General features: G+C 43.7%; 2 protein-coding genes across 2 annotated transcripts in view; one reads left to right on the plus strand and one right to left on the minus strand.

Moving 5' to 3' along the window:
- ZNF444 (zinc finger protein 444) overlaps positions 1-15,971 on the plus strand; it is a 319,216-nt gene that overhangs the window by 76,600 nt on the left and 226,645 nt on the right. The window lies entirely within an intron of this gene.
- NLRP13 (NLR family pyrin domain containing 13) overlaps positions 1-15,971 on the minus strand; it is a 46,647-nt gene that overhangs the window by 27,661 nt on the left and 3,015 nt on the right. The window contains exons 2-6 of the mRNA XM_050771869.1: positions 11,736-12,119; positions 4,218-4,286; positions 3,839-3,907; positions 3,165-3,233; positions 2,505-2,570 (exon numbers count right to left, since the gene is read on the minus strand). Coding sequence (XP_050627826.1) covers positions 2,505-2,570; positions 3,165-3,233; positions 3,839-3,907; positions 4,218-4,286; positions 11,736-12,054 — 592 coding nt within the window. The 5' untranslated portion in view covers positions 12,055-12,119. The remainder of the gene's footprint in view (positions 1-2,504; positions 2,571-3,164; positions 3,234-3,838; positions 3,908-4,217; positions 4,287-11,735; positions 12,120-15,971) is intronic.

The following is a 15,971-nucleotide window of genomic DNA, read 5'->3' on the forward strand; positions in this document are numbered from 1 at the left end:
TCAATTTGACTATAAACTTTAGATTATATATCTTTTTGTCTAGGAGTCCTACTTTAAGACTGTCTTCTACAGAAATATTTATGGATATGCACAATATGATATGGACATTTATCAAAGTATTGCTTAATGTTTTTAAAAAAGCCTGGAAGCCTAGATTTCTGTCAACAGGAAAAGGTTAAATATAAACCATGACGTATCCATACAAAGGTATATGGCAAAAGAATAATTACTCGATGTGATCCCAGAAAAATGATTAAGGATCTGGAGAAGAAGAACTTATCGTGGATTATCTTGGTGGAGGTGGGGTGGCTAATACAATTGCACAATATCCTCCTAACGTAGGAGCAGAGGGAGATGAGGCACAGACACCCAGAGGAAAAGACATAGCAGGTGGCAATGAGGCCACAGAGGTGGAGATGAGAGTCATGAGGCCACAACCCAAGAAATACCGGCAGCCACCATAGCTGGAAGAGACCATAACAGATCTTCCCCCTAGAACCTTTCTACCAACACCTTGATTTCAGTTATTTGATGTATTAGTCTGTTCTCACACTGCTAATAAAGACATACCCAAGACTGGGTGATTTATAAAGAAAAACAAGTTTGATGGACTCACAGTTCCACATGGCTGGGGAGGCCTCACAATCATGGCGGAAGGTGAAGCGGGAGCTAAGACACGACTTACATGCTGGGAGGCGAGAGGGCATGTGCAGGGGAACGCCCCTTTATAAAACCATCAGGTCTCTGGAGACTTATTCACTATCATGAGAACAGTGAAGGAAAGACCCACCCCATGAATCAGTTACCTCCCATCAGGCCCCTCCCATGACACATGGGAATTACAGGAGCTACAATTCAAGATGAGATTTGGGTGGGGACACAGCCAAACCATATCATTTGGCCTCTCAAAGAGCTGTTTTGTTGGTTTTTGTTGGTTTTTTTGTTTTTGTTTTTGTTTTTTTTTTGTTGTTTTTTTTTTGAGATGGAGTCTTGTTCTGTCACCAGGCTGGAGTGCGGTGGCACGATCTCGGCTCGCTGCAAGCTCCGCCTCCCAGGTTGAAGCAATTCTCCTGCCTCAGCCTCCCGAGTAGCTGGGGCTACAGGTACATGCCACCACGCCCAGCTAATTTTTGTAGTTTTAGTAGAGATGGGGTTTCACCATGTTGGCCAGGATGGTCTCCATCTCTTGACCTCGTGATCTGCCTGCCTCAGCCTCCCAAAGTGCTGGGATTACAGGTGTGAGCCATCGTGCCCAGATTTGTTTTAAGCTATCCAGTTTGTCATACAATTGGTTAACAGTGGCCCTAGGAAACTACTGCAGCACACAACCTTCATTGCAAGACTCAGCATCAATTTATAGGCCCAGGATACTGAATGCTAATGCTGTCACACACAGGAGAAATGATGTTATGGGAGGATAGAAGGGAAGAGAGATACCTACCATGACAAGAAGTCAGTAGATAACTGATTGGAAAACTAAGAAATAGCAGGAAATATGAATCATTTATGACCATAGAAACAAATATCAGAAGTAGCCCCCAAGAGTAGAGCAGACCTCAAGAGCTGGCCTGGAGGATTGATGGTTTGCATTACAAGTTCTGTTTCTGTGACTCTTTGGGGCTTGCATACATGCACAGGTATTTCTTTGATAAAACTAAACTTAGTACTAGAATGTGTGTTTTACTTTCTCAGTGTGAAAATCTCCATAGGGCCACCGACACAAAAACTACAGATGCCTATTAATTCACCTGTTAATAGATAACCTCAATATCAGTTATTTAACAAAAGCACAAAGTCCAGAAGCAGACACCAGTGTGTGAGAACCTGCAGGAAAAGCAGATAATCCAGTTTATAGTAACCTATTTTTCTGTAGGAGATTGGTCAGGGTGGTGGGAGAAATTGTAGGAAAAATGCAAACCTTGGAAGGCAGTGGGGTGCGGGGGGGTTGCAAAGCTTCAGCTAAGAATGAGTTGAAGGCAGTGGTTCTTACCCCGGGGCAAAGGGTAAGAAGTAGGTACAAAAGAATGCAGGGGAGTTTATCTTAATAGCTTGTTTATCATGTCTCCAGAAACACGGCCTTTCATCACCCATGTGCAGGGGCGGGGCATGACCATGTGAATTGCCCACAAGTGTGTTGACTCAAGGCCTTTGTCATTAAATCTGTTCTAAATAAATGCCCACAATGCCACCTTGTCAGGGCCACAGCTGCTAACTCTTTACAGCACCCTCCTCCGTGTCTGGGCAGCCCGGTCCCCTAGCCTGCTCTTTTGCTGGATATCTGTGTCTGAGTACATTTTTTCATCCATCATTCGGCCAGGGTCTGTGGATTAGACCTGGCATTTTTCAATAAATTGTACTGGAAGAAGTAGTTGGGAAGAGCTTTTAATTTCTTGCATACCATAAATTGAAGAAAATGTCAGTAGGAGGCAACTCTACTCTGGACCTAGTGAAACCAGTGCTCATCGAGCAACCTGTCCATTACCAACATAAAGTAGTGTACACACCTGCTTCTTCTAGCATCTCTGGTTCTTCTTGGTTTAGATCTTGGCATCCCTGGACCTGTACATTCCCTGAAATAAACAGTGATGATGAGATATGAAAATACCCCAGACTGAAAATGGGCCACAATGATAAAGGCTCTCAGTAGAACCAACTCTATGGCAAACTTGAGAGTGAAGAGACTGGAAGAATCGGAACGCACAGTTTATATTTATTTAAGAGATAGAGTCTCGCTCTGTCACCCACGCTAGAGTGCAGTAGTACCATCTTGGCTCACTGCAACCTTTGCCTCCCGAGTTCAAGAGATTCTCCTGCCTCAGCCTCCTGAGTAGCTGGGATTACAGGCACACACCACCAGGCCCGGCTGATTTTTGTATTTTTAGTAGAGATGGGGTTTCACCATGTTGGCCAGGCTGGTCTTGAACTCCTGACCTCAGGTGATCTGCCCGCCTTGGCCTCCCAAAGTGCTGGGATTATACACATGAGCCACTCTGCCCAGCCATAAGTTATTATTTAATAAATACTGGAAGAACTAGATGGAAAGAGCTTAAACTTTTTTATGTACCATAAATTCAAGAAATTTCAGTGTAGGCAGCAAACGTGGACCAATGAAACGAGTGCTCCATCAAGCAACCTGTCAATTATCGACAAAGTAATGTACACACCTGTTTCTTCTTCTGGTTCCTCTGGTTCTTCTTGGTTTGGATCTTGGCATCCCTGGGTCTGCATGTTCCCTGAAATAAACGGTGACGATGAGATATGAAAGTACCCCAGACTGAAAATGGGCCAGCAGGAACAGAAGTCCCCAGTGGAACCACCTTTTTCTATGGCAAATGGGATTGAAGTGACTGGTAGAATCAGAATGCCTAGTTTATATTTTTTATTTATTTTTTGAGACAGAGTCTCACTCTGTCGCCCAGGCTGGAGTGCAGTGGTGCAATCTCGGCTCACTGCAATCTCCACCTTCCGGGTTCAAGTGATTTTCCTGCCTCAGCCTCCCGAGTAGCTGAGATTACAGGCGCCCACCACGCCTGGCTAATTTTTGTGTTTTTAGTAGAGATGGGGTTTCACCATGTTGGCCAGGCTGGTCTCGAACTCTTCACCTCAAATGATCCGCCTGCCTTAGCCTCCCAAGGTGTTGGGATTACAGGCATGAGACTTTGTGCCTGACTGTAAGTTATTATTTAATAAGAAATACTGGAAGAACTAGATGGAAAGAGTTAATTTTTTTATGTACTATAAATTCAAGAAGTTTCAGCGTAGGCAGCAAATGTGTATCAATGAAACGAGTACTCCATCAAGCAACCTGTTGATTACTGACGTAAAGTAGTATATACACCTGTTTCTTCTTCTAGCTCCTCTGGTTCTTTTTGGTTTGGATCTTGGCATCCCTGGGTCTGCACGTTCCCTGAAATCAACAGGGATGATGAGATATGAAAGTACCCCAGACTGAAAATGTGCCAGCAATAACAGAAGCCCCCAGTAGAACCAACTTTTTCTATGGTAAATGGGATTGAAGAGACTGGAGCAATCAGTATGCCCAGTTTACAGTAAGTTATTATTTAATAAGCAATACTGAAAGAATTAGTTGGAAAGTTTTTAATTTTTTATGCACTATAAACTCAAGAAATTTCAGAGTAGGCAGCGGATGTGGACCAGTGAAACGAGTACTCCATCAAGCAACCTGTCCGTTATGAACTTAAAGTAGTGGTACACACCTGCTGCTGCTTCGAGCATCTCCACGTCTTCTTGGGTTGGACCTTGGAGCTCCTGGGTCTGCACATTCCCTGAAACAGTGATGATGACATGTGAAAATAACCCAGACTGAAAATGGACCAGCAATAATGGAGGCTCTCAGTAGAACCAACTCCTTCTTTGACAAACTGGAGGTTGAAGGTCTGATTCCTCCAGTTTTCTCAAGCTCCATTAGCCCAACTGAAGATGCAGTGTGCACTCGGGAAAGTCCACAGCACACGCTAAGCACATTCCTGCCTGAGGTCCTTGGCTCCAGCCCTCCCCGCTGCGTGGATCCCCAGATATCTGCTTAGTTCACTCTCAAGGCTCTGCTCAAATCTCACTTCCACAATGGTGCCTGATAAGCCTGATTATGACTACCACCTATATCTTTAATCACATACCTTAGCCTCTCCCCATCTGCCTTATCCTCCATTTGCACTTGTCACGTTTCAACACACCATGTGATTTATGTATTATGTCTATTGCCCGTCTAGGGAGATGGCTAGTCTGTTCATGGATTCATCCCAAATGTGTAGAACAGTACCCCACACAGAGAAGCTGCTCTAATATCTTCGGAATAAAATACCATAGGAATAAAAGCACCAAGAATTGGGTTCAAACCAAGTCCCTCAATTTGCTGCACCATCACCACTCTGAATGTCCCCCTTCCTCGTGAGCTAGAAGACTTCGTCTATGACTCAGTGGCCAAACTCATTTTACTGTGTAGTACATAGTTGCTATGGGCCAATACCTTATAAGGGATTTGCATCTAAAGAGACATGGCTCTAATATTTACAACTCCATTGACTGTCACTGTTTACATGGCTTGTTCTGGTTAGCAAGCTGAGTCCTGTACTTCCTCCAGATGTTCCATGTTCCTTCAGAGAACAAGAATCCATCCTTCTCCAACTATGGTAGCCTAGGCCAAAGAATCCCAGCTCTCTGAAGCTCTACAAACCCTACCTATGGAGTCTGAGTCCTATGTCCACATACTTTAAGCTGAAGTCTGTCCTGAATTCTAACCCTCCTAGAAGCAGGGAACCCAAGTGGGAACTTTTTCCTAGGCATAACCCAAGCAGAAGAAAAGTAGACGATTTTCCCCCGTTGCTGGCTCTGGTTTATCCAAAAGCCAACTGTCTGACATGTGGCATTCCTCTGTTGCAAACGAATCCAACACCGTGAGCCTTCCAGGTGATAGCTTTACTGTCAAGGATCAGGCATCACCATCTGGATCTTAATAGATGAAGACTTTAGATTTAGCTGGGACCACCTGCCATAAGAGCCACGCTGTTCTAGATGAACAGCCTAGCAGGAGCAGTACATGGCTTCAAAGAGAAAACAAAGGTTAAAAATTAGTAAGTTTTTGCTTATTCTCCCTAATGCTTAGGGAACTTTGCAAGGACATCAAGAAATAGCAAAGAGCAGGTGTATGGAAGTTCCACCAGTCCCTCACCAGGCCTAGGTATTCCTCCATTCTCTGGTGAGGCGCACTTATCTGAGTATGTTTTAAATGCCAGAGGAGCATGTTTTTAGATCACCAGCCTATTCTTCCTACACCCAACATTACTCCCCCAGGCCCCATCGATTTACTTAGTAGGGTCTTTATCCTAATCCTAGCCACCCCTGAATGGAGGGAAGCACGGGTGGTTTACACATAAATATGCACTTAAGTCAGTGTGGTCCCTATTCCCATTGCATGTGTTAAACCTCACTGCCAATGTGGAGGATGATGGGGGAAAGTTTGGCCTTGTCTTCAAGGTTGCCCCCAAAAAATGCTTTAGTGGGAAGTGATTCCTACATAATTAAAAATGCAATGCAGAAAGAATATAGAGTACTTTTAAACGTTTAAATGTTTATGTATATAACGAAATAACTTTGAAAAGTATGAATTCTACCCAGGCATGGCCAAATGATTTTTGACAAAGTTGCAGAAGCAATTCAATAGAGAAAGCTCTTTTCAACAAACAGTGCTGGAGCCAATGGATATCTATACATGGAAAAAATAAAGAAAAGGGATGGCAACCTAAACTTTACACCTTATTCAGGAGAAAAAAAAAAAAAAAAAAAAAACAACCCAAAGGAGATAATAGATTTAAGTATAAAAGGTAAAAACCAGCCCAGCACGTTGGCTCACAGCTGTACTCCCAGCACTTTGAGAGGCTGAGGCAGGCAGATCATGAGGTCAGGAGTTTGGGACCAACCTCGCCAGCGTGGGGAAACCCCGTCTCTAATAAAAATAGAAAAATTAGCTGGGCATGGTGGCAGGCGCTTGTAATCCCAGCTACAGGGGCTGAGGCAGGAGAATCACTTGAACCCTGGAGGCAGAAGTTGCAGTGAGCCAAGATCATGCCACTGCACTCCAGCCTGGGCTACAGAGCAAGACTCCATCTAGAAAAAAAAAAAAAAGTTAAAACTATGACACATTTGCCTTTGATTATTCTCTTTTGGCTATGAAATAAAGTCTAATTCCTTTTAAAATAATCCCAATTCTGACTTCCATTTGTACACCTATGGAAGCCAGTATACAGGGCACTAAGAACCATCTGATCCACCAGTGGAAGAAATAGATTATTCGACTGCAAATTTGCAGACATATCCTTGGGTGGGGTGGAGGGTGTGTGTGTAGTGAAGTGACACTCTCCCAGCTCTGATACTGCTGGCGAGGCACCATGCTTAAACAATCACTCATAAACCACCAGGGCAAGTGATGCTATCAGATAAAAAACCACCCCAAAGATCAACTAACATGGGAGTTCCTTCTCCGTGCCCAATGCCTTCTAAGCATTTCATCCTAGAAATGTAGAGATTGGAACAGTGCACCCAGTTTAAGAATTGCGGCCCCGTGGTAAGATCATTTGTCCAAGGTTACCGTTCGTCAGCTGGAACTAGCCTTTGAATCCAGGCATCCTGACTCTAGAACCTGAGCCCTTAAGCCAATAATCCCTAAAAGACAGTACATGGGTCCCTGTATACACATGTGTGTCCGCAAACTCACTCTCAAATGCATATCCCACAGCACTGGTCAAGTACAGAGATACTCACGGTACAGTTTCCTAGATGATGGGGCTAACGGGGCACTAAGAACCACAGGATCCACCTGCCGGGCTTTTATCATCCCCTGCATGACTGGTGAAGTGGATGTGACCCAGGGCTTTCTTCTGCTTGAGAGGCATCTTCCACATGACCCACGCCTTTAGAAGGCCAAGTAGGAACCAGACAAGGACCAGGGAAATGGGGCTCCTCTGATGTGCCCCGCCTGGCCCTGCAGCCTTCAGGCAGGAAGTTGATGCTGCCATTCAGAATCAGCAACAAGAAACAAAGGAGAAACGATTGAGGGGAGGGACACCCCATCTACCCTGATGTGGTTATGAGGCATCACTTGCCTCTATCCCAATATCTCACGTACCCCATAAATAGATACACCTACTACGTATCCAGAATTTTTAAAATGTAAGTTTAAATTTTAAAAAAATCAGTGACAAGAAACAGGATAAATGCTTGAGGTGACAGACACTCCATTTACCCCTGTGACTATTACCCAACACATGCCAGTATCAAAATATCTCATATACCCCATAAACATATATACCTACTATGCATCCAGAATTTTTAAAATTTAAGTTTAAATAAAAAAAAATCAGTGACAAGAAACAGGATAAATGCTTGAGGTGATGGACACTCCATTTACCCCTGTGACTATTACGCCATGCATGCCAGTATCAAAATATCTCATATACCCCATATATATACCTACTATGCATCCAGAATTTTTAAAATTTAAGTTTAAATTAAAAAAAATTAGTGACAAGAAACAGGATAAATGCTTGAGGTGATGGACACTCCATTTACCCCTGTGACTATTACCCGATGCATGCCAGTTTCAAAGTACCTCATATATCCCGTAAATATATACACCTACTATGTATCCAAAAACTAAGTTTATATTTTTAAAACTCAGTAACAAGAAAGAAAGTTCTTCCTTTGAGAGCATTCTCCTCTGTGCAAATTCCTCTCTCCAGGTCTCTATAAAGAGAGATATTTGGTTGGAAACAGAATTTAAGAGTTCTAAATCTCTATTTCCAATCTCTGATATCCTTTCTTCAGGACTAAAACACCAAAAGCAATGGCAACAAAACCCGAAATTAACAAATGGGATCTAATTGAACTAAAGAGCTTCTGCACAGCAAAAGAAACTGTCAGAGTGTACAGGCAATCTGCAGAATGGGAGAAAATTTTTGCAATCTATCCATGTGAGAAAGGGCTAATATCCAGAATCTACAAAGAAATTAAATTTACAAGAAAAACACAACCAACCCCATCGAAAAGTGGGAGAATTATATGAACAGATACTTCTCAAAAGACGACATTTATGCAGCCAACAGACATATGAAAAAAAGTTCATCATCACTGGTCATTAGAGAAATGCAAATCAAAACCACATCGAGATACCATCTCACGCCAGTTAGAATGGCAACCATTAAGTCAGGAAACAACAGATGCTGGAGAGGATGTGGAGAAATAGGAACACTTTTACACTGTTGGTGGGAGTGTAAATTAGTTGAACCATTGTGGAAGACAGTGTGGTGATTCCTCAAGGATCTAGAACTAGAAATACCATTTGACCCAGCCATCCCATTACTGGGTATATACCCAAAGGATTATAAATCATTCTACTATAAAGACACATGCACACATATGTTTATTGTGGCACTGTTCACAGTAGCAAAGACTTGGAACCAACCCAAATGCCCATCAACAATAGACTGGATTAAGAAAATGTGGCACATACATACCATGGAATACTATGCAGCCATAAAAAAGGATGAGTTCATGTCCTTTGCAGGGACATAGATGAAGCTGGAAATCATTCTCAGCAAACTAACACAAGAACAGAAAACCAAACACTATATGTTCTCACTCATAAGTGGGAGCTAGACAGTGAGAACATATTGACACAGGGAGGGGAACATCACACACTGGGCCTGTCAGTGGGTGGGGGGCTAGGGGAGGGATAGTATTAGGAGAAATACCTAATGTACATGATGGGTTGATGGGTGCAGCAAACCACAATGGCATGTGTATACCTATATAACAAAACTGCACATTCTGCACATGTACCCCGAAACGTAAAGTATAATTTAAAAAAAAGAAATTAAGACAGTAAAAAAAAAAAAAAAGAATTCTAAATCACATTCCCTAGTTTTCTGCTTTATATCTGCCTATTACAAACAAGAATATCTGAAGGCTTTAAAAAAGAGAGGGGGACAGGGAAAAAGAGGGTGGAGTGGTGTTCTAGTCTCCATCCCACCCTCCTGCCCACCGGAAGATACACAAAGCCCGAACTTGTATGACTCAGAATGCCCAGTACCCAGGGTTCTGATATGGAAAACTCAGTATTGCCCACTCTCCTTCTCTAGAACTCACTCATTTGCGGGTAGGAGAAGCTGTACATGGTCAAGCCCAGAGCCTTTGGAGACACGCTGCCTGGGCTCACGTCCCAGCTCTCCTGCTCCACCAGCTCTGTGACCTTGGAAAATTTACTTAAGCTGTCTGTGTCTCAGTTTCCTTCTCTGTAAGATACGAATAACAGGAACTCCTTCTAATATTAGTGAAGAGTCAGTACAAATGCATAGAAAGCATTAAGCTAAATACCTGGTTTATGGCCAGGCACGGTGGCTCACGCCTGTAATCCCAGAATTTTGGGAGGCTGAGGCGGGCAGATCACCTGAGGTCAGGAGTTCGAGACCAGCCTGGCCAACATGACAAAACCCCATCTCTACTAAAAATACAAAAATTAGCCAGGCGTGGTGGTGAGTGCCTGTAATCCCAGCTACTCGGGAGGCTGAGGCAGGGAGAATCCTTTGAACCCGGGAGGCAGAGGTTGCTGTGAGCAGAGATCACACCATTGCACTCCAGCTTGGGTGACGAGCAAAACTCCATCTCAAAATCAATCAATCAATATCTGGTTTATAACAGGCACCAGGAAACATGAGTATTTTCAACAGATCTCATAGGTGATCAGTTCTGCTATAAAGTGACATATGCATTCTGAAAACTCACCACAGCAGATTCAACTGTGCACTAAAACCACACAGCTTATGGGAAACAATCAGTGATTTTATATATTATATACATTATTTTATATATATAGAATTTTAAGCAGAAGCTTAAACAGCACGGTTTTGCACTTGCTAATTACAAAATACTTTATAATACAATAAACAGCCGGGAGTGGTGGCTCACGCCTGTAATCCCAGCACTTTGGGAGGCTGAGGCAGGCAGATCACAAGGTCAGGAGATCGAGACCATCCTGGCTAACACGGTGACACCCCCGTCTCTACTACAAATACAAAAAACTAGCCGGGCATGGTGGCGGCGCCTGTGGTCCCAGCTACTCGGGAGGCTGAGGCAGGAGAATGGCGGGAACCCGGGAGGCGGAGCTTGCAGTGAGCTGAGATCGTGCCACTCACTCCAGCCTGGGCGACAGAGCGAGACTCTGCCTCAAAACAAACAAACAAAAAAAATCACAATAAATTCTGCAGAATCCTACAACACCACAGTTGGCCCTGCAATACCACAGAAGATGTGGCATGAAACTTTACCTTGAGTAAAACATGAACTTTGTGAACATGGGAAGTGTTGCTGCTTGTGAGTTTTTGTGAAGTGGTGGAAGAACAATCATCTGTAATCGGAAAGTGTAGAATGGGCAAGGCTCGTACTGAGAAAGTGGGTAGATGTTTCAGGTGTATGCCTGTGTGCATTTTGTACAATCCTACGTGGCTCTGCTCAGCGGAGTGCAGGGTCAGTGGGTTGGGGGCTGGGGGGGTGTGTGTTGTGCTTTCTTAGTGTTTCTCTTAGGCAAAACCATGCGTAAGCTAACATGAAATTTGTGCTGTGCTCAAGTTGTTCCCTAATACAACAATCACATTGGGACAAATTTGCATTTTTAAAAGAAGGCTGGGCTGGTCGCAGTGGCTCACACCTGTAATCCCAGCACTTTGGAAGGCAGAGGTGAGCAGATCATGAGGTCAGGAGATTGAGACCATCCTGGCTAACACGGTGAAACCCCATCTCTACTAAAAATAGAAAAAATTAGCCAGGCGTTGGTGGCTCATGCCTGTAGTCCCAGCTATTCGGGAGGCTGAGGCAGGAGAATCACTTCAACCTGGGAGGCAGAGGTTACAGTGAGCTGAGATCGCACCACTGTACTCCAGCCTGGGCCACAGAGCAAGACTCAGTCTCAAAAAAAAAAAAGGAAGACTTATAACAGAACTGAATGTACCTCTTCCAATTCCCTTTGTCTTTGCTATTCCTTCCCAGGCTACAGCACTAAATCTTTAAGCTTTCAGGCCTTTAAAGGTTACACCGTTGTAGATTATCAAGGAGGATTTGTAGGGGGAGACCAGCCACGTGGAATGACCCCACGGAAACCCAGCGCCTACCTCCTTGCTCTCAGGAGTGCCAAGCAGTCCCCCGCCTTCCTTCTCGAGGCCTCTTACCTTTCATCTTGGCTCTAACTTCCTCACACAGTGAGGTCAGATTCATTGTCTGGAAGACGCCGAGGACCACTTTCCACGCCTGACCTTTTGGGAAGTGTTCCTCCAAAAGAAAGGACAGATTGAAGGGGTCGGCAGCTCTCAAATTGGCCCAGGGGATATGCGGGAAGTGCCCCTGGGGGGCTGACCAGAAGTCCATCAGCTGTTGGGGTTCCAGGCAAAGCTTGAATTCCTCTAGCTGATACTGATCCAGAGCCGCCAGGTAAGGCAGAAGGCCTTGGTTGGTGCCGCCGTCGGCCCAGGTGGTTACAGAAAAGCTCATCTTGCCCGACACGTGCAATTTCTCACTTCAACAATGTTCTCCTACGTCCACAGGACACTTGGGGCCTACAGAAAAGAAGGAGAGAGTTGAAATCATAAGCCATAAATATCACCTCCTCACACTGTCTAGACTACACATTTGAGTATTTTCGCTTCACAGTACTTCCCGCTACTTGTGTTAGTACACTTGTTTTTTGTTTTTTGAGACAGAGTCTCACTCTGTCCCCCAGGCTGGAGTGCAGTGGCGCAATCTCAGCTCACTGCAACCTCCGCCTCCCGGGTTCAAGCGATTCTCCTGCCTCAGCCTCCTGAGTAGCTGCACTACAGGTGCCCACCACCACACCCAGCTAATTTTTGTGTTTTCAGTAGAGATGGGGTTTCACCACATTGGCCACGGGTGGTCTCCTGATGTCACGTGATCCACGGACCTTGGCCTCCCAAAGTGTTGGGATTACAGGCGTGAGCCACTGCGCTCAGCCTTGTACACTTATTTATGTCTCTTGTCTGCAAGAATGTAGACTCCTTTTACACAGAGGCCTTGCCTGTCTTACTCTTGGGTGTAACACCAGAGTGTTCTATGCTCTGCCTACAACAGGGGCCTGGCATCTAGGAGGAATTCGGCCATAAAGGATACGGAGCATTGACTCTACACCATGCATTATGACCTTTGTTTTATTCTGTCAACAACCAGAGGAATAGGATGGTTATTATCTCTATTTTATAAAAGTGACAATGGGGGTGGGGGGCTAGGGGAGGGATAGCATTAGGAGAAATACCTAATATAGATGATGGGTTGATGGGTGCAGCAAACCACCATGGCACATGTATACCTATATAACAAGCCTGTACGTTCTGCATATATATCCCAAAACTTAAAGTATAATAAAAATAAAATTTAAAAGTGACAATAAAATGACATCTTTAATTGCTATTTTTTAAAACCTGCCATCCTAGACTGTATGGCCATGAAAATGTCCTTCACATAGGGAGACTAAATAAAGATGTTTCCAGTCAACAGGTGAGGATTTGCTGCCAGCAGATATGCATATCACACAAAAATACCTAAGAAGCAGTTTATCAGAGGAAAGGGTGGAAGTGTGTCAAGAGACAAAGAGCCACAGAAATGGTCAGTATGCGGATAAATGTAAAGGAAAAATGACTCTTGATGTCATCTTGTGGAATTTATAACATACAGAGTAAAATATGAAGACAGTAACAAAGGAGGAGAGGGAAATACATAAAGCTGAAGTCAAAGATAAGTACTGAGGCCGGGTGCGGCAGCTCAAGCCTGTAATCCCAGCACTTTGGGAGGCCAAGGAGGGTGGATCACCTGAGGTCAGGAGTTTGAGACCAGGTGCCTGGCCAACACGACAAACCCGTCTCTACTAAAAAGGCAAAAATTAGCCAGATATGGTGGCAGGTGCCTGTAATCCCAGCTACTCAGGAGGCTGAGGCAGGAGAATCCCTTGAATCCAGGAGGCGGAGGTTGCAGTGAGCTCAGATTGTGCCACTGCACTCCATCCTGGGCTACAGAGCAACTCCGTCTCTAAATAAATAAACAAATTTTAAAAATCAATATTCAAATTTCTAGGATAACCATCATAAGACTGAAGGATGTATAACCAAAAAGTTAACAGAAATTAAATATCTATTCAAAAGATGAGAACACATGGACACACAGAGGAGAACCAGAGACACTGGGGCCTATCGGAGTGGGAGGGACGGAGGAGGGAGAAGAGCAGGAAAAATCACTAATGGGTACTGGGCTTAACCCCTGGGTAATGAAATAACCTGAACAAACCCCCATGACAAAAGTTTACCTATGTAACAAACCTGCACATCTACCCCTGAACTTAAATTTAAACCAAGATAACAAGAGAAATAAGAGAACGGGAGACAAACGGAACAAATAGAAAACAAATAAGATGGTGTGCTGAAACTAAAATGAGTCAATTACTTAAGTGTGAATGGACTAAATATTTTAATTGAAGAATATCTGTTAAACTAGATACAAAAAGGCATACTTTAAATATAAGAGCATAAAACATTTAAAATAATGAAAAAAGATACAGTATAAAAACTAACCTGAAGAAAAGTAGGTACAGTCGAATCACATTCAGAGTAGATTTTAAGGCAAAATTAATCATTAAATATAGAGGACGTTTTATAAGAAGATCATTCCCATATGAAGATATAGTAAGGCTAATCTGTATGTACCCAACAGTATAGCTTCAAAATATGTAACACAAATACAGTTAAAAGATTGATTAGTTGAAAATTTAAACACATATCAATAACTGGGGGAACACACAAAGAAAATGATCAAGATACAGAATATCTGAACCACATAATTAACCAACCTGACCTAATTGGTTGAACAATTAGAACAATATACCCAACAAATGCAGTAAAGACACTTCCGTTTTTGTAAATGGGAAGAATGCTGCATCAGGCACCTCAGAAATGAGGTTATCCAAATGGCCAAAACGCATGACTCATTGGAAAATTTAAATTAAAACCACAGTAAGATACTACTACACCCAGGCCAGGCACGGTGGCTTATACCTGTAATCTCAGCACTTTGGGAACCCGAGGTGGGCAGATCACCTGAGATCAGGAGTTTGAGACCACCCTGGCCAACATGGTGAAACCTTGTGTGTACTACAAGCGCAAAAATTTAGCCAGGCCTGGTGGTTCACAGCTATAATCCCAGCTACTTGGGAGGCTGAGGCAGGAGAATTGCTTCAGCCCAGGAGGCAGAGGTTGCAGTGAGCTGAGATTACACCATTGCACTCCAGCCTAGGTAACAGAGCAAGACTCCATCTCAAAAAAAAAAAAAAAAAAAAAAAAAAAAAGAAGATAATACTACACCTACGTGAAGTGACTGAAATGATTAGGGCTGATATTATCAAATGTTGTCAAAGATGGGGAGCAACTGGAACTCCCACATGTTACTTGTGAGAGTGTGAAAGCCACTTTGTAACTGGCCTAAGCAAAACATTCATTGTAGTTCAAACGCCTGCCTCTGGACAGGAAGGAGCTGAGCAAATAAGCCAGAACAGAGAAGCCACCTGATCTAACCAAAACCTTAATCCTCAGTGTGTCACTCCTGCTACAGTCTAAATGTTTGTGTCCCTCAAATTTTATAGTTGAAACCTAACCATGAATACGATATTATTGAGAGGTAGAGTCTTTAAGAGGTAGTTGTGATGGAGGAAGCTACATGAATGGGAGTTGGGACCTTAATGGAGCAACCGCATCTCATTTTGCCCTTCCTTTCCTTCACCATGTGGGGATACAGCAAGAGGTGCCATTTACGAAGCAGACAGCAGGCCTTCAGACACTCAATCTCTGCTGACACTTCAACCCTGGACCTCCTAGCCTCTAGAACAGCAAGAAATCAATTTCTGTTCTTTATAAATTACCCAGTCTAAGATATTTTGTTACGGCAGCAGGAACAGACTAAGACAACTCCCTAAATGCAAAAAAAGAACTGTCCAGGAAAGTTTCTGAGCCCTTCTCTATCCTGTGATTGGCCTTCAAAACATCCCTGTCAAAAAGACTCATACTCTGCCCAGTTTCCTTTCTCTCCTACACCAACCAGATAGCAACACCCAAGAGAAGCACTGTCCCCAAGACCGAGGTAGTTTGTTTTTTTGGTTTGTTTTTTCAGAGGGAGTCTCACTCTGTCACCCAGTGGCATGATCTCGGCTCACTGCAACCTCTGCCTCCCGGGTTCAAGCAGTTCTTCTGCCTCAGCCTCTCAAGTAGCTGGGATTACAGGCATGTGCCACCACACCTGGCTAATTTTTGTCTTTTTAGCAAAGACGGGGTTTTGTCATGTTGGCCAGGCAGGTCTCAAACTCCTGACCTCAGGTGATCCACCGGCCTGATCCACTGCACCTGGCCCCTGGTTGT

Source organism: Macaca thibetana, chromosome 19 (genome assembly GCF_024542745.1).
Source record: "Macaca thibetana thibetana isolate TM-01 chromosome 19, ASM2454274v1, whole genome shotgun sequence".
Lineage (NCBI taxonomy): Eukaryota > Metazoa > Chordata > Mammalia > Primates > Cercopithecidae > Macaca > Macaca thibetana.